Consider the following 25510-nt stretch of genomic DNA (forward strand, 5'->3'; position numbering starts at 1 on the left):
TCTTAAGTTCAATGAAATACCATAATGCAAAACCTCACCCCAGGAGGTTAAATTAAAAAAAAATCATCAGGTGCCTGGGTGGCCCAGTTGGTTGAGTGTCTGCCTTTCGCTCAGGTCATGATCCTGGATTGAGTCCCGCATCAGGCTCCCTGCTCAGCGGGGAGTCTGCTTCTCCCTCTGACCCTCCCCACTCTCGTGCTCTCTTTTATTCTCTCTCTTTCAAATAAATAAAATCTTTTTTAAAAAATTATCTTGATGGATGTTTAGAAGGCATTTGCTAATAAACCTATTGCTGACTTTTAACCCAGATGTTTCCTTAACAAGAAAGAGCGATCAATTTCAGAATAATCGTCCTCATCGTAGTTAAATGTGGAACATCACAGGCATCCCTGTTAAAACCAGGAACAAAAACAGGACACACACTACCAAGATTATGGTGGTTTGCTGTGGAGCTTTCGACCACTCCACAAAGCCCTAGAACAGAGAAAAAAAAAGTATATTAGAAACAGAGGGGCCACCATTGTTTCTTGCCCGGTATAGCGTTATGAGCTCCATACACCTTTGTCAAATGAACACAGGAGTGGAAAGACATACCAGGATGAAGGACGGAAGACAAAATGGTCAATGGCGACAATTCTGCAGATTCGTGATGAGCACAGTGCAACATGTCTTAAAATATCAGGGAAGTTTGGGAAATGGATATGACATTGTGAGTTATCTGGAAAGTCAGTGGCAACATGAAAAAAATCCTGATGAAGAAGAGAAGTGGATGCAGCAGATACTATGGAACGTCTGACACAAGCAGCTCTGAGACCTGGCAAAGCCCCAGAAAAACCTGGAAGATATTCCTCAAATATCGAGGTTTCCCCCTTGGATTTTTCTGATGCAGTAAATCTTGGATAGGACCAGAAAATACAGATTTTTATGAAGTTCCTCATAATTCACGCTATAGAAAAATAGGACAACTTGACAAATATTTATTTTTCCATGGCAACCACAACACCAAAAATCTGACAATTCCTCAGATAGGGAAATGGGTATGACACAGCACATTACAAAGTATTTGACAGCTGTAAAACGTCAATTTAAGAAAGAACAAAGGTGATTAATATATATATCAACACGGAGAGTTATCCAGAATATTTATGATGAAGACACCAGCTGGTAGGATAGTAATTTTGCTACAATCTCTTTTCGGAGGTTTGAAGAAACATATGTGAGTTGTTGTAGGCTCTGTTTATAGGAAGCTCAACAACAGGCAAAACTAACCTATCAGAAACCAGAAATGTGGTTGCCTCGGGGTGACGGAGTGAGAGAGACCAGAAAGGAAGAGGAAGGGATTTCCTGAGAAAATGGCAACGCTCAAAATCTTCATTTGGAGTGCTGGTTACATGTATACACACTCACGGATCTGCGCATTTTACTGGAAATACTTAGGACAATTTTTTAAATCCAAGTATGAAGTTAAGAAAGCGTAATAAATACAGAAGGTTTACACACACACACACACACACACACCCCGGACCACTAATAGACCCAACAGTGCCTCCCAATTGCTCTGCATATCGGCCGCTAGCCACGGTTTATGGCTTATGTCTATGCCTGCCCCCTTCTGAGAAATGCCCTTCGTTAACAGGAGCCACCTCCCCAGGGAAGCACACGGGAGGTCATCCACACCCGTGATGGGGCTCGTTCAAAGGAGGACGAGGACTACTGAGGCTCCAGAGCTCCTCCTGAGCTCGGGCCCAGGCTGAACCCCAACTAAACTCCCTCTGAGTCCTTCCAGCTTCCCTCACCACCTACAAGTTCCTCCTGGGAGCACAGCTCCCTCCACAAATCCCTTGCACAGAAATCCCAACTAGTCTCAGTTTCCAAGGGGAAAAATGTCTCCAAGGATATGTGGCAACTGAAGCAGACGTGTGAGACAGAGGAGGTAGATGAACGTACAGACGGGGGGATGGAGGGACAAAGGGATGGAGGGACGGAGTGTGTATGGGGGTGAGCAGGCAAATGACAGTGTGGATGGGTGAACGAGGAGGCAGGCGAATGAATGGCTAATTGAAGACGAGCTGAGTGCAGGGCTGGAGGGTATGTGTCTCCACATCACATGGGGACCCCCCCTTCCATGTCTGACCACTGCAGGACAATGTCCTCTTTCCCATGGACACGGCTCGGAGCTCACAGCCCCAAGCAGGCGGAGAAATTGGGACCACCCACTGGGGTCTGGGGGGCGGGCATCTGTGAAAGAGGAGGGAACCCCAGCTTACCTGTGAGTCCTCGGACTCGTCTCCCTCCACCGCGTTCCACTCCTGCGCCAGCCCAGGCTCTGAAGAAGACAGGCCTGGTAGAGGAGACAGGAGGCACGAGTCAGTGACCAGGCAGCCGGGCTCTGCCTGCCCGTCCCTCCTGGCACCCCAGCCCCATTCTCCTTCCTGTCACCCTCGCGCGCATGCACTCTGGCCCAGCTGGCCAGAGAACACGAGACCTGAAGTCTGATCCTGTTTCCGTCACCTGCTGTGATTTGCACCTGACTCTCTGCTCCCTCCCTTGTCGGATGGGTGACACTGACCCTTCTCTACAGGCTTCCTGCACAAACCGAGTGAGGGAGCGGAGGGGAAGGTGCGCAATCTGCCGAGAAGCAGCAGGCTGGCCCAGTGGAGACATCTTCCCACATTCAAATGCCAGCAACCTTCTGGCTCCTTAGCTGGATAGCATGGGCCAGGCCGAGAGCGCCACTGTCCACTCTCCCCGCACCCAGGCCCCACTAGGACCCCCAGCCTCCTCCCCACTGCTAGAACTCATACCCATATTATCCACGCCCAGTCCCAGGCCTACTTGTCCCCGGTGGGAGGGGGAAGACCCTGCCCCAGTAGAAGGTCCAGCGCCCATTCTGCTGAGGGGCTGCCTTTCAGGGGTCCCACCGTTGGTCCAGCTGTTTGAGCCCAAACCCCAGCAGTTATCCTGGTGGTCTCTCTTGTCCTCCCCTCCCCATGCCCATCAGCAACAACTCTTGATTCTCCCTCCCAGATGTGTCTCAAATCTCTGCACCTATGTCCACCACTGCCACACGCGCCTAGGTCCTCTCTCTCCCAGACGGTTGCGGCAAACCCCTATCTGTCCTCCCAGCTTCCACTACGACCTCCTCGTCCTACGGTTCATCCGCACACACAGCTGGATGCAGGCTGTCTCGGCCTGGGCACCATTGACCTTGGGGGCTATGTAACTCCTTGTGGTGGGGATGGGTCCTTGACCTCTGTGACGTGGCGGTGACATCTTCCCCATGCAGATAACCCAAACTCCAGACTTTATCAAACATCCCCTGGGGAGGGGAGGTGGGGGATAACATCGCCCCCAGCTGAGAACCCATGAGTTAGCAGAACCTTTTCGAAACACAAATGAGATCCTGTCTTCCTCCTCTTTGAAACCTTCCCGTGGCTTCCCAATATTCAAATAACACACTCTGTGCTGTGGTCTCCAGGACGTCACTGGCCCAGGCTGATCTCTACCCTCTACCCCTGTGTCCCTGCTCTGTTCAGCACAGCCTCCAGGAACACAGCAAGCTTGTCGCCACTACAGGGTCATTGCTGGAGTGGCCTGGCTGTCCACGCGGTGACCACCAGCTCCTGGAATACATGACCCCTTCTCCTGCCTCTCTCACCCGCCCTGACCACCCTTGAGTCCCTCTCCATCAATCACCCCACTTTACCGTCTTCAGAGCGCTCATCAGACATTACTTTTCTTTGAATTTCGTTCCTTGTTTATTGTCTGTTTGTCCACTAAAGTCAGCTCTATGGGGCCATCCTGTTCGCTGCTGGATCCTGAGCCCCGGGCACGCAGTAGGTGCTTCTGGTGGGTTTTGTCCCACGTGGCCTTCCACTTGCTCGTTGATCCCTGTGTCCACACCCCCGGGCAGCCCGCGACCTCTGGCTGCTGAACTTGACCACGTAGCTGATTTTGACCGATGGCCTGTGAGCAACTGGGTGGCCAGCTCCCTCTCTATCCCCACAACCACCCCCACGAGAATGCGCCAGGGCTGGCCTGAGGAGACAGCAGCCCCAGGTTGGCACCCTCACACCGGCCAGAAGCGCGTGAGGTCGACCAGCTGCCTCCGCCAGCTCACGGTCGGTGGCTGCTCAGGCACATGCGGGCGGCGGGAGAACCATCCCCTGAGCCCACGTCATATGCTGACCTGCAGAATCCTGAGCAGAGGAGTGACTGTGGCTTTAAACGACTAAGTTTCAGGGCCACCTGCCGCCCAGCAAAGGCTGATGGACACAGGGCTCCGTAAATAGCTGTCCCCGAACGAGTGAAGGAAGGAGTGTTGGGTCTTCCCAGAGGCTCAGCCACAACCTTCCCCCTGCCCCCGCCACCCACGGGATGCCTGCCCTCACCTTTCTGGTCACCGTCCCCGCCGGAGGGCCCAACCTGCACAGCTGCCCCGTCCTTGGCGAGGGCGACGCGCTCCTCCCAGGCCCTGGTCTCCTGGGGCAGCAGCGTCTTGGTCCTCTCAGGCTCAAGCAGCCCTCGGATCTGTTCCGGCCTGAGGCTCTGCATCTTTCCGGGATGTAGAGTTTCCAAGGCGAGTCTCTCCTTCTCCTCCTGCTCCCGTTGAGTTCCTGGGGCACGGGATTCAGCACCTGGGGGCTGGCAAACGTTTCGTCATTCCACAAATCTTTACGGAGTGCCATCTGTGTGTCGGCACCATTTCTAGGTGCCAGAGACCCAGCAGTGATAGACGCAGGCTCCCTGCTCCTGGGGGTCTTGTGTTCCTGCGGGGACCGGGCTGGGAGGGAAGGACGGCATGCCAATGGCTAAGTGCCCAGGGGACAAATAAAGTGAGAAAGGGAATAGGAGTTCCAAGGTGGGGGCCAGAGAGCACCCCATCCACACACACGTTCATTCCACGCCCAACGTACAGAGCCGCAAGGTTTTAGGAAGACAGAGTCACCCCCAGAATCTGTCTCGCTGCAGAGAAAAGGGCCACAGTCTTCCCAGCAGCCCCCCAGCAGCCTCACCTTTCTCCTTTGTTGGCATAAAAGAAAACCAAGAAGCATTCCCTAGGTTGGGGGAGTAACAGTCTAATTTAAAATGAAACGTTCTTTAGTATTCTCATTCTGGAGCTTCTCAACCCAAAATTCAGGAGGCTGTCTTCCAGGAGTATGGGAACTACACTGGGTTACCCTCCACCCTGGGACTCTAGAGCTAGTTCATGTTCTGATTCTAGGGAACCGTATGCATTATCAGCCTTGCATTATATTAACCTGCCGACGATGGCCCTTGCGAATAGTTATTTTTTGAAAAGGAGTAAATTCCCTTGGTATAGGGAAAATAAAAGTTTTTTAAAGCATTTTCTTCTTTACTTAGGTTTCTTTTAAAGATTTTATTTATTTGACAGAGAGAGATCACAAGTAGGCAGAGAGCCAGACAGAGAGAGAAGGGGAAGCAGGGTCCCTGTTGAGCAGAGAGCCCGATGCGGAACTCGATCCCAGGACCACGAGATGATGACCCCACCTGAAGGCAGAGGCCCAACCCACTGAGCCACCAAGGCGCCCTTTAATTAGGTTTATACCAATAAAAATTGTTGTATCAAATTTAGAAGCCACAGGGCACACAGTCTAGATTCAAAGACACATTAGCGACTGAGCAGGCAAAAGCACGAGGGGCCCGTGTTTGGAGTCAGAGTCAAAGAAACGTGGTTATGGAAAAAAAAAATACTTTTTAAGGCAATCAAGGAAATTGTGAACTGGGTATTCGATGATGTCAGGCCTTCTCATCCCTTCTGTTGGGTGTGGAAATGGTCTTAGGGACAGGTAAGAAAGTATCCATCTTATTTTTTTAGAGAGCTTTTGGACGGGTGTAAGGGTGAGTTGACACGATGGCTGGGATTTGCGCTAACATACTTCCGCGGGGCCGCCTGGGGGGCTCAGTTCACACAGCATCCGACTCTTCGTCTCAGGGTTCTGAGTTCAAGCCCCACACTAGGTGTGGAACCTACTTTAAAATAAAGTAAGATAAAATAAAATAATACAATGAAATGAAATGAAATACTTCTACAGTAAAGGGAAAAGACAGAGACAAGGGATCAGAGCAAACAAAGGATGATTTCCAAACCTGGCAAATGGGGAGACGCGGCTCTCGGGTCTGTTCCTGTGCCCGTGAGTAGACCTGAAATGCTTTCTTATCAGAAAGTACCACATACGCTGTGGATATGCAGAATGTGTCTTTGCTTCTGCATTACAAATTAGCAGGTAGGTCTTCTATGGACAGGGGTGACTCCCAAACCCTCGAAACTCAAATCTGAATGCGTTTCCCCAGACACCTGCACCCTCTGTCCACAGCCCCCAGCGCAGCCTTCCTCCTTCTTGACAGGCCTCCACCACTGTCCCCACCGGGCTCCGCCGGCACGCTGCCCACTTGTCTCCTCACCCACACCTGCTCTTGTCCTAGAAAACGCTGTCCCCGCTCTGTCCTAGTCTCCCACTCTGGTCCACTCCACCACTGACCCCACTCGTCCCCTCCCCTCACCACACTCCCCAGTCCATCCTGCCGGCTTCACGCTCCTCAGGAGCCACCCTGGTCAGGAGGCTTTCAATGCCCCACCCGGCGGGGCAGGGCCCGCTCTGGACATGGCCTCAAGGTCTCCCTCGCCACAGTCCCTACGCTTTCCCTCCTCCAGGACCGTCCAGGACCAAACAACACTGAACCCCAAGGAGGCGAGTTTCCTCCCTCTTTGGCCCCCTCTTCTATTGCTTTTTAAAAATTCAGTTTTGGAGGCGCCTGGGTGGCTCAGTGGGTTGAGCCTCTGCCTTCAGCTCAGGTCATGATCTCAGGGTCCTGGGATCGAGCCTCGCATTGGGCTCTCTGCTCAGCAGGGAGCCTGCTTCCCCCTCTCCCACTCCCTCTGTGCTCTCCCTGGCTCATTCTCTCTCAAATAAGTAAATAAAATCCTTTTAAAAATTTGAGTCAAGATACACATAACACAAACTTCAAACTCGGAACCGTTTTCCGGCGAACAGCTCGGCGGTACTGAACACATTCCCAGCTCCTCCTACCTCCTTACAGCTGACACTCTATCCCCACTGAACGACAACCCCCTCCCCCAGCGCCCGTACCACCACCCCACTTTCCGTCTATGATGCAGCAGAATGTCCTCAAGGCCGTCCATGGCGAAGCACGCGTCAGAGGTTTCCTCCTTTTTAATAACACGTTTGCTCGTCTGTTCGATGTCGTAGCCATTGTGAATAATGATGCTATGAATATACGGGTGTGCAGATACCCCTTGGGACCCTACTTCCACTTCCTGGGGTCTTCGCCCTGAAGTGGAATTGCTGGATTGTAGGGCAACTCTGCAATTCTGCAATGTTTTTTCTGGGAACCTCCATGCTGTTTCCCACAGGAGCCACACCAACTCACATTCCTAATGGTACACAAGGGTTCCCTTTTCTCCACACCCTCAACAACAGTTGTTGCTTCCTAGGTTTTGGGTTTTTTTTTAAGACTTTATTTATTTATTTCAGAGACAGCGAGCGAGGGAGAGAGCACAAGCAGGAGGAGCAGGAGGCAGAGGGAGAGGGAGAAGCAGGCTCCCCGCTGAGCAGGGAGCCTAACACGGGGCTCGACCTCAGGACCCTGGGATCATGATCTGAGTCAAAGGCAGACGCTTAACCCACTGAGCCACCCAGGCACCCCAACCCTGGTTTTTTTTTAATAACAGCTATCCTAACGGATGTGAGGGGTTCCACCACCCGCCCGAAGTCGATAGTCTAGTCTGGAGCTAATCCTCCTCCCTCCCCTCCCCACCTCCGTCCTCTCTCTCAGAGACAGCAGCTTCCTGCTCAGAGCAAGCATCCAGCCAGGAGGTAAGGATATTGTTTGCTTTCTTGGGCTTATTGTCACCGTCACCCTCAGTACCATAAAAAAAGGGGGGGGGTACCAAAGATACAGAAGATGTGGTCCATATACACTATGGAGTATGATGCCTCCATCAGAAAGGATGAATACCCAACTTTTGTAGCAACATGGACGGGACTGGAAGAGATTATGCTGAGTGAAATAAGTCAAGCAGAGAGAGTCAATTATCATATTGTTTCACTTATTTGTGGAGCATAACAAATAGCATGGAGGACATGGGGAGTTAGAGAGGAGAAGGGAGTTGGGAGAAATTGGAAGGGGAGGTGAACCATGAGAGACTATGGACTCTGAAAAACAATCTGAGGGGTTTGAAGGGGTGGAGGGTGGGAGGTTGGGGGAACCAGGTGGTGGGTACTAGAGAGGGCACGGACTGCATGGAGCACTGGGTGTGGTACAAAAACAAGGAATACTGTTATGCTGAAAATAAATTTAAAAAAAAGATTACTCTGTTGTTTAAACACACACACACACAAAAAGGGGGGCGGGTAGTGGCTTTCCATTCGTAAAGAAGTTTCCCTTTGGCAATTCACTGAGAAAGACCGTGAAGGTGCGGCCACTCAGGGGTCTGGTGGGAGTGTATGTGGAGCAACCACTTGGGAAACTACTTGACAAGCATCTGCTGAAGCTGAAGGCGCCGCCTCCCTCCAGAGAAAGGACAACTCGTGCCACAGACACTCACAGGGCGGCACTGCTGTCAGCCTGATCCGTAAAGCGCAGGAGCTCCCGTACACAGACGGCCCCGCTGGCTCTCTGTAAGAGGACCGACAAGTAAGCCGCCGTGCATTCACACAATGGAGTGTTACTCAGAAATCAAGGGTCAAACAAAAAGGACACGCGCAATGACACGGACGAGTGTGGAAATACATGTCCTAAACTGCGTGAGAAGAGCTGGACACAGAGAACACACGCGTGATTTTATTCATTAGGAAGCAAGTATGGTACACACAAAGAAATGACGTTTGTATCAGTTACTGGCTCGGGCTGGGGACAGGGGAGGGCAAGGCACTTTCTTGGGGTCCTGGAGATGTTCTGTAGCTTGACCTGAGTAGCGGTCCCACGGGTGAAAACATTTGTGCAAATTCACGGAGCTCTGCCTTCACACGCTCTGTGCCCACTGCTCTGCGTGCTCCAGACCTCGCGAAGACAGAAGATGAAAACCAGACACGAACTGGCTAAACGTCGTGGGACTTCGTGGTTTGCTGCACATGCCTGTTTCGTTCTATAAGCAAATGAGTGGTTTGGAGATTTGCATGGTGTACGCATGTGGCTGTGTTGCTCGAACCCAGTTCTGCAGCGTCTTCGACATCAACGTTCACCCAGTTCTGACAGGGAAAGGACGGCGTTTGAGACTGTCTTGGTTTCCCATGGCTGCTGCAGCCAATTACCACAAGCTGGGTGGCTTAAGACAATGCGGACTTATCTTATAGTTCTGTAGCGCAGAGGTCTCAAACGGGTTCCCCCGGGAGAAACTCCAGCTGTCTCAGGGCTGGGTCCCTTCTGGAGGCTCTGGGAGAGAATCAGTCTCCTTGTCTCCTCCAGGATTGTAAGCCTCCTGCGTTGCTTGGTTCCGCGGCTCTTTCCGCCACCTTTACAGCCCACATTGCCCACTTGAGTCCCTCTCCCGCTGCGTCACTGTGATTCTGACCCTCCTGCCCTACTTTTTCTCTTTTAAGGCCCTTAAAATCGCTTTGGTCCACACAAAGAATCCAGGATCAACCCCCATCTCCAAGTCAGCCCTCACCCTGAAACCAACAGATTCACAGGTTCCGGGGATGAGGACGTGGACGTCTCCGGGGAACCATCTTCCTGCCTACCACAGGGATTAAATAAAAATGCTAGAAGAAAGACAAGGGAAGGGATGGAAAGGAAAAAGCGTTGGGGAACGGTAGCATGGGTGTTGCTGGGACCACACACGGAACTGTCAAAGGTGGGGGAAGAACGACGCTCACGGCTGCCAGCCTGGCAAGGCGTGAACACGGCGGAGACCTCACCGAGTCTTCGTAAGCTTTCTGCTGAGACCGAAGGAGACTCCATACACAGTGAGTACCTGACGAGTGGAGGAACACACAGGTTTTTCCTCGGCCTGGCTCATCCTTGCCCTTCTGTGTTGGCTTCTAGAAACTGCCCGTACCTCAAGGCTGAACGGAGACATGACTTCCCGTGGGACCCCGTTAACACTTGCCACTGTGAGGGCTTGACTGTAAATGACTTCTCCAAAACATTTCTCAGCCAGAACTTTGTGCCAGACCTGTGCTGAGTACTGGGCTTTGCGGGTGAACCCAATACCTTCAGTGGCTCACGTTCTCCTGCAGCAGGAGGACAGCGAGCAGAGAACAAGGAACAGAGCAGCAGACCTGGTGTCTGGAACACCAGCAGCAAGGTTCAACCTCCAGGAGCTCCGCCGATAACAAAATTGAGATAGACCTAAAAAGATAAACAAGTCCCTCCCCCAGCCCCTCGCTTTTACTTCACTGTTTGAAATTCAAAATGAAATAGGGGTCCAGAGAAATACTTCTCTATTGTAAGGAAAACCCGAGCAAATGCCAACTGATGGCCGGGATGGGCAGAGGCGATAGGGAGTGGTGGGGACTGTGGCAAAGGAGAGATCGTCCGTGAAGAAGCCTAGCTAATACTTGCCCAGTGAAAACGTGGACCCAGGGTCACCTATCTTCTGATTTCTGGAGAGAACCCTGGAAATCTATGGTTTTAGATTACATCTTCCTCATTTTAAAACACTTCCAGACGTTTAAAAGGGGGACACCATGTCAGTGAGCCACACAGAGCACGGTGTGCGCCGGAAAGTGTGCAGACGGTGGGAAGAGGCCTCGCCAACATTTTCCATGAAAAAAAGCTATTGGTCATGATGGGAAAGTTATCGAGAGAGCGTGAGGAGGGGCCTGTTTTGCCTTTAACATGAGCTATAACCGTGTGTTTAGCGCGAGCGCAATGCAGGCCGGGGAAGAGAGATGACCGCAGAGAAGACAAGGGCCTGGGGGTCCAGCTCACAAGAGGCTGGATCCGGCGGGATGGAGAAGGGAGGAGGGAAGGGGCAGACAGCACTCTGCAGAGGAATTCACCCCTCACCGCCTCCGCGTTAGTCACGGAGGAGGGAGGAGGGAGGTGCGGCCGCGGCAACCCTGACAGGAACCCCCGCAGCCACCGTTCCCGTTCCCGGGAGCACGCCGGCGCGGCAGGCCTCCGGGCACACACCGTGACCCTTCCCGCTGCAGTCCTCGCCCTTCTTCCCCGCCGCCGGTACTGTTCCGCCCGTTCCACGGACGGAGAAGGTCCTCAAGGCCGGAGCCTGGCGGGGACGCAAACGCGCCGGACCCCCGCGCCCGTGCGCCCGGCCTCCGCAGGGCGGTCCGCGCGCCCGGACCCACAACGCGCACGTGCGCAGGTGCGCGCGCGGGCGGGCACACAGACTCCTCCCGCTAAACGCACCGGGAGGTCGGACACAGACGAGACCCCCGCAAGACCGGGGCGCGCGTGCACTCAGCGACCCAGGCGGATGCGCAATGCAGAGCCATTCCCCTCCTCACGCGGAGGCCGAAATACAACTGCGGTGACGGGCGGAGGGGCCGTCAGCGCGGGGCGGGGGAGCAGACCCGACCCAGACCCAGCCCAGCCCTCCCCCAGCCGGCGGAGTGGGAGCCCCCTCCCCGGACACGCATCCTCGCAACGCCTCCGGTCCCACCCCCAAACACATTCGCGCTCGCACACAGTCACCGGCGCGCTTCCCGGGTCGCGCCCGCGCCCCCAGCCCCACCTCCCGCCCGCGGGGGTCCCTCGGAGGACTCACCCTCCCCAACCAGACCCAGTCCCGCCACTGCAGAGCTGGAGCCGCGGCGACGGCGGCTGCGCAGACGCGGAGGCTTCGAGGGTGGGGTGGGGGGACGTGGGGGAGTTGGGGAAGGTGGGCGGCCTTCTCGCCGCCTCCCCTCTCCTCTCTCGGGAGCCAGGACCTGCAGCGCATAGGGAAAGGAGCGGAGGGGCCACAGGGACGACAGGGCTGCGGTGAGGTTGCTGGAGGAGTGGTGCTGGGCCCGCCATGGGTCGGCCGCAGCGGGATGAGCTGTCCTTCCCCCACTGATGGGTATGGAGGTTACGCCCAACTTCCACAGCTGCAGATGCGCGCCAAGGCCAACAACCTTCTCAGGCTCCTGGGTGATTCTCTAGTCTGCAAACCCGGGTCAGGGTAGGAGGGAGGAGGAAGGAGTTGGGGTAGAGATGTCCCAGAGGCCAGACTGCCAGGGGTCAGAGGCTGGCTCTGCCGTTTGCTAGTAGTGTGTCCTTGTCTCTGTGCCTCCGTTTCCCATTCTGCTTACCACCTCCCAAGACTACTGTTAGAAAATAAGCCAGGCTTGTAATGTGCCTGAAACAGTGCCTAACTGTTGCTACTATCACCACTTGTTCAAGGTTTAGAATGCAATCACTACTTCCCAAATCGCTCTGGAGGAAGCTTCATCAAAGTTTTAGATTTTTTATAAAGTCAGAGGTGGGAAGAAAGTCTCTCTCTTCATGGTCTAATTTGCATCTCATTACCTTACATGTTTGTTGACCAGGTTTATTTTCTGTTGTCAGCTGCTTGTCTATACCCTCCCTGCCTTGTTCTGTGTGTATGGCTTTTGTTTCTTGACTTATAGGCATTCTTTCTATATTCTGGCTACTGATCCCTTGCCCGTTCCTCCACCTGTAGCAGACATCTTCTCCTGGCCTGTCACTTATCTCTTCACTTTGCTTACACAGGGCCTAAAGTTCTGGATTTTTATAAAGTCCAGGCCATCCACTTTTTCCACTCAGATCAACACACCTGACTCCACAACCTCGTACTTTACAGTCTTTTTTTATGTTTAGCTTGTTACAACTTCTGGAAATTTTTTGGATAATGTGAAGTAAGGGTCTTTCTTTTCCAAATGGACAGACCATTGACTAATCCTGGTTTCCCAGAAAAAGTGGAAATAACTGTCATTTATCCAACCAATTCGATGAGCAAAGGCATCACATACATGAACATTATTTCATTTCAATCAATGAACCCGAGTGGTAGGGTATTATCGTCCCCATTTAGCAGAGAAGGGAACTAAGGCATGAAGGCGTTACATGATTTGTCCAGAAGACATGTGGCAAGAATATGGGAGGAATGAGAGGCACCTGAGTGGCTCAGGCATCAAGCCTCTACCTTCGGCTCAGGTCATGATCCCAGGGTCCTGGGATCGAGCCCCCGCATCGCATCGGGCTCTCTGCTCAGCAGGGAGCTTGCTTTCCCCCCTCTCTCTCTGCCTGCCTCTCTGCCTACTTGTGATCTCTGTCAAAAAATTAAATAAAATCTTTAAAAAAACAATAGACTTGAGTTTGAGGGGTTTCCCCAGAGTGAGGTCGGGGGAGAGGCTACTGAAGGACTTCTTAGGAAATGACTCCTACCCCAGAGCAGAGAGTATGTCTGGAATCCTAGTCTATGTCTTCCTCTGACCTTTCTTCAGTCTCTTACATTTCCCTTTCTCAATCTTGACTGAGTCTGCACATAAATGGAAATCATTTTATAACTGCTTCCATTCCTTCATAACGTCCATATATTAGTAAGTAGTAATTTTATTTTAAATAAATGCACTTTTAGGGCACCTGAGTGGCTCAGTGGGTTAAGCCTCTGCCTTCAGCTCAGGTCATGGTCTCAGGATCCTGGGATTGAGCCCCGCATCAGGCTCTCTGCTCAGCAGGGAGCCTGCTTCCCCCTCTCTCTCTGCCTGCCTCTCTGCCTACTTGTGATCTCTGTCTCTCTGTCAAATAAATAAAATGTTCTAAAAACAAACAAACAAATAAATAAATGCACTTTCTTTTTTAAAAGCGCCCCTTGAAAGAAAACTTTGCAGCACTTTGTAAGTGGAAAGTCGGTTTCATGCTTCATAACAAAAAATGGAAATAAAATAAAAATTAATAAATCATAGCTAGAAGCTGCCACTTGATGTGGCAGATTGAATTATCAGCCCCAATTCACCATCACCCTAGCTGTGACACATCTTCACTCTTCATGGCGAGTTGAAGGGTGAAGAAGTAAACTCTGATTACCATGAGACCATGGAAGGATGAAGACGTGTTATGCCCATGAGCTTTTTCCCCTTTGCTGACTGTGCCTTCTACCCTTTCGCTGTAATCATCATCAGGAGTATGCCTGTATGATGAGTTCTGTGAGTCCTGCTAGTGGATCATCAAATCTGGGAGTGGTCTCGGGCACTTGCTACACCACTCTCAAACCCCAGACCAGTACCTATGACTGCCCTTCTACCAGGAGCTAAGTACTGCTGACATCTCTTTGGGGCTCCAGGAGTAGCTGGGAAAAGGCAAATTAATGCTAGGTGTTCATTCATTCGCTCACTCATTCAACAATTCAACAAATACTCATTAAGCAGCTGTTATGTTGTAGCTGCTGTCCTAGGTGCCAAGGTAGTCAAAGCCTGTGGCTTAATGGCGTTTACCTTCTAGTGAAATGAAGCAGACAACTAAACCAATAAATATAGAACAAAATATAGTTTTGTTAATTCTGAGTTACATGAAATAGATCAACAGGATAGTAACTGCAAAGCCACTCTAGATGGGAGTGGTCAGGAGAGATCTTTTTGAAAAGGTGGCATTTTGAGATAAGACCCAAACGATGAAAAGGAGCCAGTGATGCAAGAATTCTTGGCAGAGAGAACAGCAGGTGCAAAGGTCCTGAGGAATAATAAGGCCACTCTGACCAGAGTGGTTGGGCAAGGGAGAGAGCAATGGGAGACAGGATCGGAGAGCCATCCATGGTCTTGAAAGCCACAGCAACATCTTTGAATGTTATTGTAGGTGCACTGAGAAACTAGGGAAGGACATTGAGGAAGCGTGTGATATAATCAATTTACATTTTCAAGGCATGACTGAACTGTTGTGTGGGAAAAACTCTAGAAGGGGCAAGAGTAAAATGGAAAGATCAGTTCGGAGGCTATTGGACTAAACCAACCATAACATGATGGTGGACTGAAGTGATGTGGCCATAGGAGTGGAAAGCAGTGGACAGATTCAGGATACACTCTGGGGATGGAGCTGGAAGGACTCCCTGATGGGCGGTATTTGGGAGGCAGGAGAAAAGAAAGAATCAAGGACGACTTTTGGACTCTGAGCCTGAACAACTAAGTGCCCTGTAGTGAATGCAGTGAGGAGGACCCACTTTCTTTGTGAGAAAACCCAGAACACTCTCTGTGGGGCATGTTAAGTATTTGATGCCTGTGTTTTTGAGACTAAGACCAGGAGAACCTGTGTTACCCAGAAATCAACATTCAGAAACTCTGGGGGTGAGGGTTGTGGAGTGGGCCCAGGAATGCTCAGAAGAGCACATGTAGGGGCTCCTGGGTGGCTCCGTGGGTTAAGCCTCTGCCTTCAACTCAGATCATGATCACAGGGTCCTGGGATCGAGCGCCACATTGGGCTTGGGGAGTCTGCTTGTCCCTTTCCCTCTGCCTCTGCTCCAGCTCTCTCTTGCTCAGTTTCAAATAAAGAAATAAAATATTTTAAAAAGAATAAGGGGGGCGCCAGGGTGGCTTGGTGGGTTAAAGCCTCTGCCTTCAGCTCAGGTCATGATCCCAGGGTCCTAGGATCGAGCCCCACATCGGGCTCTCTGCTAGGCAGGGAGCCTGCTTCCCTTCCTCTCTGCCTACTTGTGATCTCTCTCCCTCTGTCAAATAAATAAATAAAATCTTTAAAAAATAATAAAAAAGAAAAAAAGAAAAAAAGAATAAGGAAGAAGAAGAGGAGGGAACAGGAGGAGAGGAGAAGAGCACGTATATGCAGCAGAGCCAGTGGGCTCCTGACACTGTCCGCGGTGCTGAACCGGTCAGGTCTGCGCTGTCCGTGGTGCTGAACATCTGGGTGGATTAGCTGGAGAGGGCTCTAGCTCCCCTCTGCCTCTCTCTCCCTCCCTCTCTGTCTCTCTCCCTCTCCCTCCCTCTGTCTCTCTATGTCTCTCTGTCTGCCTCTATCTCTGTCTCTCTCTCTCTCTCTGCCTCCGTCTCTATGTGTGTCTCCCTCTCTGCCTCTCTCTTCCCTTCCTCCTTTCTCTCTCCCTCCCTTTCTCTGCCTCTGCCTCTTTCTGTATGTCCCTCTTTCTGCCTCTCTCCCTCCCTCCCCTCTCTCTCTGCCTCTCTCTCTCTGCCCCTCTCTTCCTCCCCCTCTCCTTCCCTCTTTCTCTCCCTCTCTCTGTCTCTGTCTCCCTCTCCCCCCTTTCCCCCCTTGCCACCCTCACCCTCTCTCCCTTTTTCAAAGAATCCACCTGCCTGGGGAAAGCCCTGCTGTTGCCTGGAAACAAAGCTCTCTGGGCTGCGGGGAGTGCAGGATGAAAGCAGATGAGGGAGAAAACTGCAGAGTCATTTTTAAGAGGCAACTTTGGCTCTGAGGACAGCAGGGCCTGACTATAACCTGAATGGAATTATTAACGCAGAGTTTCCAGAACATCTCTGAGGGGGGAAATGTACAAAAAGAAAATCAGGGGGAAAATGCCCAGGATTCAGGCTGATGGTTACCTTGGGCTGGGGGGAAATGGCAGTGTTACATACGTATGTGTGAATTATTGTCAAGACCCTATTTTTATGTTATGAGGTGGGGTCACAAGAAAGGTATTATTGTAGATTTATATAAATACAGCATGGCTATATTTTTTTAAAGATTTTATTTATTTGACAGAAATCACAAGTAGGCAGGGAGGCAGGCAGAGAGAGAGGAGGAAGCAGGCTCCCCACTGAGCAGAGAGGCTCGCTCAGGGCTCGATCCCAGGACCCTGAGATCATGACTTGAGCCAAAGGCAGAGGCTTTAACCCACTGAGCCACCCACATGCCCCAAGCATGGCTATATTTTATGCTAACCTAAATCATAAACATTTGAAATCATGAGCATTGGGAGTATTTTTTGAAGTGAGAAGAAGTCTTACAATTTAAAATTCTTTAAAAAAAATCCATACCTTTTTTTTGGTTCTTTTTATTAAATTTCTTTTCAGCATAAAAGTATTCATTATTTTTGCACCACACCCAGGACTCCATGCAATCCGTGCCCTCTCTAATACCCACCACCTGGTTTCCCCAACCTCCCACCCCCCGCCCCTTCAAAACCCTCAGATTGTTTTTCAGAGTCCATAAAATCCATACTTTTGAATTGTGTACATTGTAAACTATACTTGTTATTATATTATCACTTTATCTAGTGAAGAGACATGTCAACCATTTTGTTAGGACTATTCTTGAGTTATGTGAGTTCTGAGTTGTCCAAGGTCTTCAAGAATGAGTCCCTGGCATAAGATCCACCCACTCTGGGGCGGACGGACAGATGGATGGATGGATGAATATGTTTGTTTTTCCCAAAGATCTGGTCACCAGAGAAGCTGCAGCTACTCTGATCACTCAAGAGACAGACGTTCAAAAAGCACCCACTATGTGCTGGCCATTGCAGGGAACAGCCACAATACCAGAGGCATAATCCCTTCTCCTAAGAAGACTATTTCTACACCTTTTCAAGAGCAGGAAGGTTTGAGCCTCTGATATGGACCCTTTGATCAGCTCCAGTCACTGAAGTCTGACTCTTACCTACTTTTCTATCTTCTCATGGAGCTGTTGGCCTGGAGGGTGATATTCCAAATTCGCTAAAGAAGCTGGAGGTCATTATATTATATATATTCTTGCTTATTGCCTTCCTCTCCTTCTAGAATGTAGACTCCATGATGGTAGGGGCTGTGGGTTTCTAATTCATCCCTGAGCCCCTAGCATGTAGAACATTGTTTGACACACCCTGATGATCTATGAATGTTCTTTTCAAGGACTGAGTGAACAATAAGTGATGTTTGTAAACATAAAATATCCCGATATCTTAACAATGGCAACTCATCAAATTAAAAAGATGAGTGAACTGAACCGACACATAGGTGGGCTGGATGCAGCTCGTGGTCCGCACAGTTGAGTCATCTAAGATCAAGGAGTCCTTACTGAGCAGAACTCTGCAATGAGACTGTTCCATGGGCAGCTGACCTGTTCCCCACTCTGGTCCCTCAGCTGTGGCCCAGAGGACAGGGCTGTGGCGTCAAGCAAGGGATCCTGTCAGCACGGATCATTCCACAAAGAGAAGAATCTATTTATTCTTTTAAACAACTACAAGGAGGGGTGCCTGAGTGCTCAGTCGGTTAAGCATCTGCCCTTGGCTCAGGTCATGATTCCAGGGTCCTGGGATGGAACCCATGTCAGGTTCGTCTCCCTCTGCCTGCCCTTCCCTGCTTGTGCTCTCTCTCTCTCTCTGGCAAGTAAATAAATAAAACTCGAAAAAATGTAAAAAAAAAAACTACAGGGAATTAATCCCACTATGTTGCTGCATGGTCTTTCCCCCAACTAGCAGACATTAAGGTTGCATCCAGAGACTGATCATTTGGGAGCCTCAGATCTCTTGGGAAAGGCCCAAATTCAAGTTGCAAACAGCTAGAACTTAACCCAGGGCAATCTGTCACCTAAGGCCTTCTTATTTTGCTACTACTGAAAATCCTTCAGTTTATTCTGCAGGGGAAAAGACGATGACTGAAGTGAGAAAACGCACCTAGTTGCCTAAAACCTTGAAGAATTTAGTCACTTTGGGGGGGGGTGTCTGGGGTGAAAGAGAAAAATGACAGAGTTGCCAAGTCTGCTTAGGAAATATGCGTCCTCTCCACGCTGTCAGTTGGGTAATATCCTTACCCTCACTTCATACAACAAAACAGATCTTTGTGGACTGATATGGAAAGATCTTGAAGACACATCATCGCATGGAAAAAAGCAAACTGCAGAGCCGCAGATGCAGTGTGCCATCACTCATACGAAATCCTAACTACATACAATACAACGTCCGGTATTTTCTATGGATGCATAGACGCGTATGAAAAGGTTTAGCAAATTTAAAACTCGACCGATGCTTATGAGAAAAGGCTCACAAGATTAGCAAGTTTCTCGTGGCTACACGTATTCATTCAGGATGAAAAACCCGCAGTTTTGTTAAATGAGGATCAAAGCCAGGAGACAGATCAAGTCTCAGCAAGGCAAAACTCAGGTGTTACTGGTTTTTTTTTGTTTTTGTTTTTTTTGTTTGTTTGTTTTTACCACGGATTACAGATTTACAACAAGTGTTTTATTATCTGGGGATCAGGACTAGACAGGGAGGCCCTGTTAGATTTGGTTAATCTCAGGGAGCAAACTAATTTTTCTTCCTGACTACGGTATGCCATGAGTGTGACAGTTTTGCTTCCATATGTATTGCTTATAAGATAAAAAGTTAAAATCCTAAAATCCAAAGATACTGACAATATGAAGGCATATTTCCAAGTCAAAGACGTTAGAATGTAAAAAAAGGGGGAGGCACCTTAGCATCAAACAAATATGACACATAGATTTAATTATTACAACTGTTCAGCCATAATAGCGCATATATCATAGTAAAAGACCCATATATATTTGGCATTGTTATTATGGGATGGCTAATATTAGCCAGGCTTGTTCTACGGATAGGGAAGGTGAAGCTCAGAATCAATGATTCCCAGACATGCACACAAAAGCTGCATCTATTTCTCTGGGCACATACACATCTGTACATGAGGAAGAAAAGTGCCTCCCAGTGCGCCCCAAATCCACCAGCTACTCACCTCCAGAGCAGAGGGCTACGCTGACGAAGTGAGAGCCCCCGGAAGTCTTGCTTTATCAATATGTTCTGACCTTTGACAAAGAAAATACGTTTACTTATTAACTTTCCAGAAATAAAATAAAATAATATTATTTAAAAAGGGATTTGGAGAAGGTGAGTGCCCCTCCCAAAGACGGGCTGGGAATAGTCTTGCTCGGCACTGATGCCCAACACCTTCTGATCACTATTAAACCGAGTCACCTGGCTCACGCAGCCAGTAAATCGCACCCCTGGGATGCAGACCTGAGAGACTGGCTCTAGAGCCTGTCCCTGTCCTGCTCCATGGGGCAGACTCTCTCTGGAAGTTCTTCAACACCAGGAGAGGCGCCTCCCCTCCCCAGGTTCACCCCAGGACAGCCCAATCCCGAGGGGAGGGGGGCTGAGGCACGGCTGGCTGTGTCTCCTCTGTTTTGGTCTTTGTTCTGGGTCTCTATGGCAGCCCTCTTCCCCCAGAGGATCCCGGATCCATTCTTGGGCAGCCAACCTGTCTCTCCTTTCCAACGGTGAGAGATGGTTGATGGCCGTGGAAACCCTCCCTCGGATGTAGACCAACAGCCAAGGGAAAGACAGTCCTACCATTTGAGTCCCTTCTTTGCTGGCCCTGTTAGGATCCGATGAGATGCGGGGGGGGGGGGGCGGTGTATATGTACACGGACAACATCTCTTGGAGGCTCCCAAGTGGTGGTTGCCAGAAGAGAACCCGGTGTTGGAAAAGAGAGAGAGAGAACCCTGCTTTTCTGTCATATATTCTTTTGTCCCCTTTGAGATTTGTATCAAATAAGCTCTTCAGTGAATAATGAGAAATAGCACAAAAGTAGGTAAACTTAAAGAACTAGGATAAAATGAAAAAAGAATGGGATACAATGTCGACATGAAAGGTATGGTGGCTTAAAACTACTTTTTAGGTCGGGCTCTGCACTCAGCCCAGAGTCTGCTTAGGACTCTCTCTCCCTCTCTCTCTGCTGCTCCACCCTGCTCGCTCACTTTCTCTATAAAAATAAATATTTTTTTAAAACCCCCCCTTTTTAAGATTTTACTTATTTATTTGACAGATAGAGATCACAAGTAGGCAGAGCAGCAGGCAGAAGGAAGCGGGGAAGCAGGCTCCCTGCTGAGCAGAGAGCCAGATGCTGGGCTCGATCCCAGGACCCTGAGATCATGACCTGAGCCAAAGGCAGAGGCTTAACCCACTGAGCCACCCAGGTGCCCCTAAAAACCACTTTTTAAGATAAAATAAAATAAAATAAAAGTCATGTCCCTACATATTAAAAAGAAAAAAAAAAGAAATCTGAGTGGTCAATGCACGGGAAGCACACTGACTTATCTTCTAGACTATCCTTGTGGCTCGTATAATTTCATTGTTACCTTTTGAACGGAGCTATGAGGGTCCCAGTTTCAGGTAAGATGGGGTAAGTACCTTTGTTCTGTCTCTCCCACTGAAGAATTTCAGTAAATCAGCAACCCGCACAGCAGTAGGAGCCAGTATTGTAGTCGCAGACAGCCAGCACCCTTTCGGTGACCTGTAGGACGGGACAAGGCAGCTGGGTCACGCGCCTCGTCAACTCCTCACCGGCTTTCACAGGAGCATCTCAATAGATTAATAACCTATACAGACATCGTGCTGTTAACTGTGTATATTTGCTCCTCAGGGTTCTGCTCTAAGTCACCATCCCAGAGAGATCCTCCCTGACCCCAAAGCCAAAGCAGCCTCCCTTCACGCTCCCCCTCATTACCTCCGACCATGCTCAGAAATTAGCACTCGTGGCCTCATAAGACGAGGGCCTTGGTTTGCTCACTGCGGGACTCCCTGTTCCTAGAACGGGTCTGGCACAGAGGAGGGGCTCAGATATTTCTGGAAATAATGACTCTCCGCTCACCCCAAAGCCTCTTGTCCCTTGAGGTTCCTGCTTATCAGCAGATGCAGGAAATCAAAGTATTTTCCAATATTACGCATCCACCTTATTTCTTAGATGGCCTCTCTCCCACCGCTAAGGGGGAAAGAAAAAAAAACCACTCAGGCTCCTTCTTGACCCAAGTATCTCCTCCCCCTTCCCATACACCTCTGCTCACACCAACCTCCCTGTGCGACATTAAATTCGACAGTGGAAAAATGCCAGCTTCACACCTGCCTCTCCTTTCCCTCCACTTCTCTCCCACCTCTCACCCTCTCTGGGAAGCAGGTGATCACCTATAATAAACACCACATCCCCGTAGGCAGGCTTTAAAGAAACTTGGGCAAAAGAAAGATTCCTCCTATGAATGTTGAAGCTTTGGGAAATATTTACAGGGCGGATGAGTATCCATGATGAAGGAAATGGAAAATCCACTCTCACCCCGGGAGTGGCCATGCTGGGGGGTGGTGGTGGTGAGTGGGGGTACTCCCAGTATCTCTCCCTTGTCTTGGGGGACCAATAGACAGTAGGGAGACGTTCTGCTAACATGCATGGAGCAGGGTTGCCCTTAAACGTCACATCAATTGGGACGCCTGGGTGGCTCAGTGGGTTAAGCGGCTGCCTTCGGCTCAGGTCATGATCCCAGCGTCCTGGGATCGAGTCCCACATCGGGCTCCCTGCTCAGCAGAGAGCCTACTTCTCCCTCTGCCTCTGCCTGCCACTCTGTCTGCCTGTGCTCACTCTCTCTGACAAATAAATAAATAAAATCTTAACAAAAAAAAACAAACCTTTATATCAACCTTAGGAGGTGATAGTAAAAGTATTATAATGATAATGACCACACGGAGGAGAGCCTACTTGCCAAGAACTGCTCTAAATGCTCCACCGCTAGACTCTGTTTGTCCTTCACCACAACCGTGTAAGGTAGATGCTATCCCTTCTCCCCACCCTACAGATGAAAAAACTAAGCTGTAGAGAATTTAAGTCACTTTCCCAAAGTTCCTTAATGAGGGAGTGGCAAGGGGAGAGTCTGAACGCAGCAGTACGCTCACTGCCTGACAGCCCTCACCCGGGGCCACCAGACATTCCAGGGACAGAACCTAGTTGCAAGGCCACACCTAGCTGCAAGGGAGCTTGGGAAATGCCGCTCAAACTTAGGGGTTCTAGCACTGTCGAGGCGACATACTGGGGGACAATGAGCAGTCTTCACCCCCCCCCACATACACTTTGACCTTCTCCCAAGTTAGTTAAGATCTCAAAATTCAGGAGCTCACAGCGGGCTGCTGCCCATGATGGGGGGGGGTGGCAGTAATTAAGAGAGGCGTTCTGAGACATCAGCTGTGGGAGAGCCAACAGAGAAATCACTTTGGAAGGTGCCGGTTAGCTATTTCAAACCGACACCTCCTCTAGGTGGACAGGGCCTCCAACACCCAGCCAGTGTCAGAGACCTGCTTGGTGGTGTGGGGGAGCGAACACATGATCAAAAGATCTAACTTACAAAATCCTACAGCATCATTTCTCCCACATTCTGTTGATCAAAGCAAGCTACCCAGACAGCGCAGATTCAAGGACTGGGAAAACAGACTCTTGGTAGCAGGTGCTGAAAAAAAAAAAAAAAAAAAGATGTGCCATTTTTAATATCCAAAATGAGAAAAAATTTAAAGGAAAATGGAAAGGCAGGCGGGGGGCAGAAAAGAGAAAGGAGCAATGGAAAACAAAAGAAAAGAAAAAAAAAAACCCAGCCCCAGTTCCTGAGAAGAGGTAGTGTGGGACGGTGGGGTGGGGTGGGGTGGGGGGCGCCCCTTGGGCGGTAGGCGGAGCCTCCGGGGCAGATGACCTCCGCTCTGCCCATCCATTCTCCGTGAGTTCCAGGATTTTCTAGCTTAGATCCAAGTAGAGACAAAAACACAACCGCATGCCATCCCCTTCTTGCTGACCCTGCCCTCTGGCCTTTCCCAAATTCATTACACCTAAGCCTCCTCCTCCTGCAGTTAAACGACATTACAGGGGTGTCCGGAGTCTCTCCGGGGGCCGGACACACAGTACGCTCTCAGTAAGCGGTAGTAGTAGTAAAGTCATCCAGACACACCGCAAGAGGCACCCCGAGACACACGTGGTGAGGCACCAGTGGGTTAGTCCACACCAAGGGCTCCAGGGAGCGCGAACTGCTGTCGTCCGTCTTGCGCTGTGGAGTGTGAAGGAGGCCCCCCCACTGGTACAAGTGCAAGAGAAGCTCGGCCCATACAGTGAAGAGACCTAAGACCTTAAGGCTGCCCCGTTGAAAGCGGGAGCCGGTAGCCACGCAGAACCATGACACTGTAAGTTAATTAAAATACGACACAGCCGCAAATTCAGTGCCGCGGCCGCACTGGCCACATTTCAAGAGCTCAAAGCCACCTGCGGCCGGGCGGGGCGGATGCAGAACCTTTCCGCGGGCGCGCGAGGGTCCGCCGGACTGCGCCGCGGGAGGGGGTCCTCGGCGGGGCGCCCTCCGCGGGAACGAACGCGTGCAACCCACAGAGCAACCCTACAGCAGGTCTCCTTCCTCGCAGTCTCCCGGCAGGTGAGAAAACCGAGGCTCAGAGGTGCAACCACACAGGTCGGGGTCGGAGCGCAGGAGCACCAGGGGCCAGAGACGCTGCTCCCACCCGGTTCGAACGCATCACCCTCTCGTTCTCTTCCGTACTGCGGAGGCTGCTCCCCTTCCTTCCCCTCTTCTTTCCCCACCCCCCTCCTCTACCCTAGCTCCCCCAGCCCCCTTTCCCACGGCCCCTCCACGCCTCTTCCCTCCCAGTCCTCTCCTACCACTTCCTCCCGCTTGCCCCTCCCTTTACCCCTCCCTCCTCCTCCCAAGCCCTTCCCCTCTACTCCCAACTCCTCCACCCAAGCCCCTACCTGCCTCCCCTGCCTTTCCTCCTCCCTCCTCCCCTCTCTCAGAGCCCCTCCCTCTCCTCCTCCCTCCAAACTCTTCCCCACCCCCATTTCTCCCCACTCCCGCATCCAAGCCCTTCCTCGTCTACCCTCCCAGTCCTCTTCCCTCTTGCCTTCCCCCTCCCTCCTCCAAGCCCCTCCCGTCTTCCCCTCCTTATCCTCCTCCCTTCCACCCTCCTTCCTCCAAGCCTTCCCTCCATTTCTCCCCCGCGCTCCCTCCAAGCTCCTCCCCCATTCCCATCCCCATCTCCTCCCTCCTCCTAGCCTCGGTCTCCTCCCACGCGGAGGCGTCCGGGAGCGCGGAGGGGGCTGTGGTCCGGCGCTGCGCAGGGGCGGGGCGGGAGCGGCCAGGTGCGCAGGCGTAGACGGTGTGCTCATCCGGACCGGTGGCGGGGTGGGTCCGCGCCGCCCGCCGGATTCACTCGTCCGCCAGGTTGTCCTCGTGGGGAGGATCACGCACCCGGGATCGCGGGAGGGGCCCGGAAGGGGCTGTGAGCCCCGCCCCTCTGTGCCTCGGTTTCCCCGCCCGGACAGCGGGTGTGGACAGCACCTGTGCCGGGGTGGCGCGCAGAGCTCCATCCGTCGGAGCTGCTCTCGTCGCTGTTGTTTAGGTAATAGTAGCGGCAGCGCTGCCACCAGCAGTTTCGGAGCATCCCCTAGCTACGTGCCTGAGTCAGCGCCTCACGGACCGTGGGCCGCTCTCCCACGGTGCCCGCGCTGGGTGGACAGGGTCTACTGAGCCCCTACCCGCCTGAGTCCCCTCCACGGGGCCCGTCTCCCTAGCACCTGGGGCAGGGCAGCCACAAGTATGACTTGGAGTCCTGTGTGTCCTCATAAAGAATCAACAAACCCAGGGACCTGGCCTCAATCTCCAGCCCTGTGACACCCGGGGCTGTCGTAGGTGCAGACCCCCGGGAAGATCGGCTCGAACTCGCAGAGGCGGTCCCCGGGGGCTTCTGGAACTCCCAGCGATGCTGCCGCGGACGCCTGCGGAAACCGGAGACACCCTGTCATCTCCTTGAACCCTACAGGAGCCCCGTGCCCTTCGCACTAGGATTTCCCCCCATTTGCACAT

General features: G+C 51.4%; 1 protein-coding gene across 2 annotated transcripts; it reads right to left on the reverse strand.

Moving 5' to 3' along the window:
- Positions 1 to 196: 196 nt before the first annotated feature.
- SMIM17 (small integral membrane protein 17) lies at positions 197 to 23087 on the reverse strand. 2 transcript variants are annotated; one of them, XM_032848596.1, is made up of 4 exons: positions 21030 to 21126; positions 4392 to 4644; positions 2268 to 2341; positions 197 to 474 (listed from the first exon to the last, which is right to left on the reverse strand). In XM_032848596.1, the coding sequence occupies exons 2-4, from the start codon at positions 4552 to 4554 to the stop codon at positions 364 to 366; spliced, it is 348 nt and encodes a 115-aa protein (XP_032704487.1). In that variant the 5' UTR covers positions 4555 to 4644; positions 21030 to 21126; the 3' UTR covers positions 197 to 363. The 2 variants fall into 2 exon arrangements, 1 of the variants encoding a protein (XP_032704487.1); XR_004381539.1 differs by lacking the exons at positions 197 to 474; positions 2268 to 2341 and adding exons at positions 19575 to 19644; positions 23003 to 23087 and having other exon boundaries at positions 4561 to 4644; positions 21030 to 21132.
- Between the last annotated feature and the right edge of the window lie 2423 nt (positions 23088 to 25510).

Source organism: Lontra canadensis, unplaced genomic scaffold (assembly GCF_010015895.1).
Source record: "Lontra canadensis isolate GAN:19392208 unplaced genomic scaffold, GSC_riverotter_1.0 scaffold206, whole genome shotgun sequence".
Classification (NCBI taxonomy): Eukaryota; Metazoa; Chordata; class Mammalia; order Carnivora; family Mustelidae; genus Lontra; species Lontra canadensis.

Coding starts and splice junctions, on each gene's coding strand:
- SMIM17 (XM_032848596.1), bottom strand. CDS start 4,554: ATGCAGAGCCTCAGGCCGGAACAGATCCGAGGGCTGCTTGAGCCTGAG. Junction 2,342..4,391: donor CGGGGACGGTGACCAGAAAG/GTGAGGGCAGGC, acceptor CTCCTCTACCAG/GCCTGTCTTCTTCAGAGCCT. Junction 475..2,267: donor ACGAGTCCGAGGACTCACAG/GTAAGCTGGGGT, acceptor TCTCTGTTCTAG/GGCTTTGTGGAGTGGTCGAA.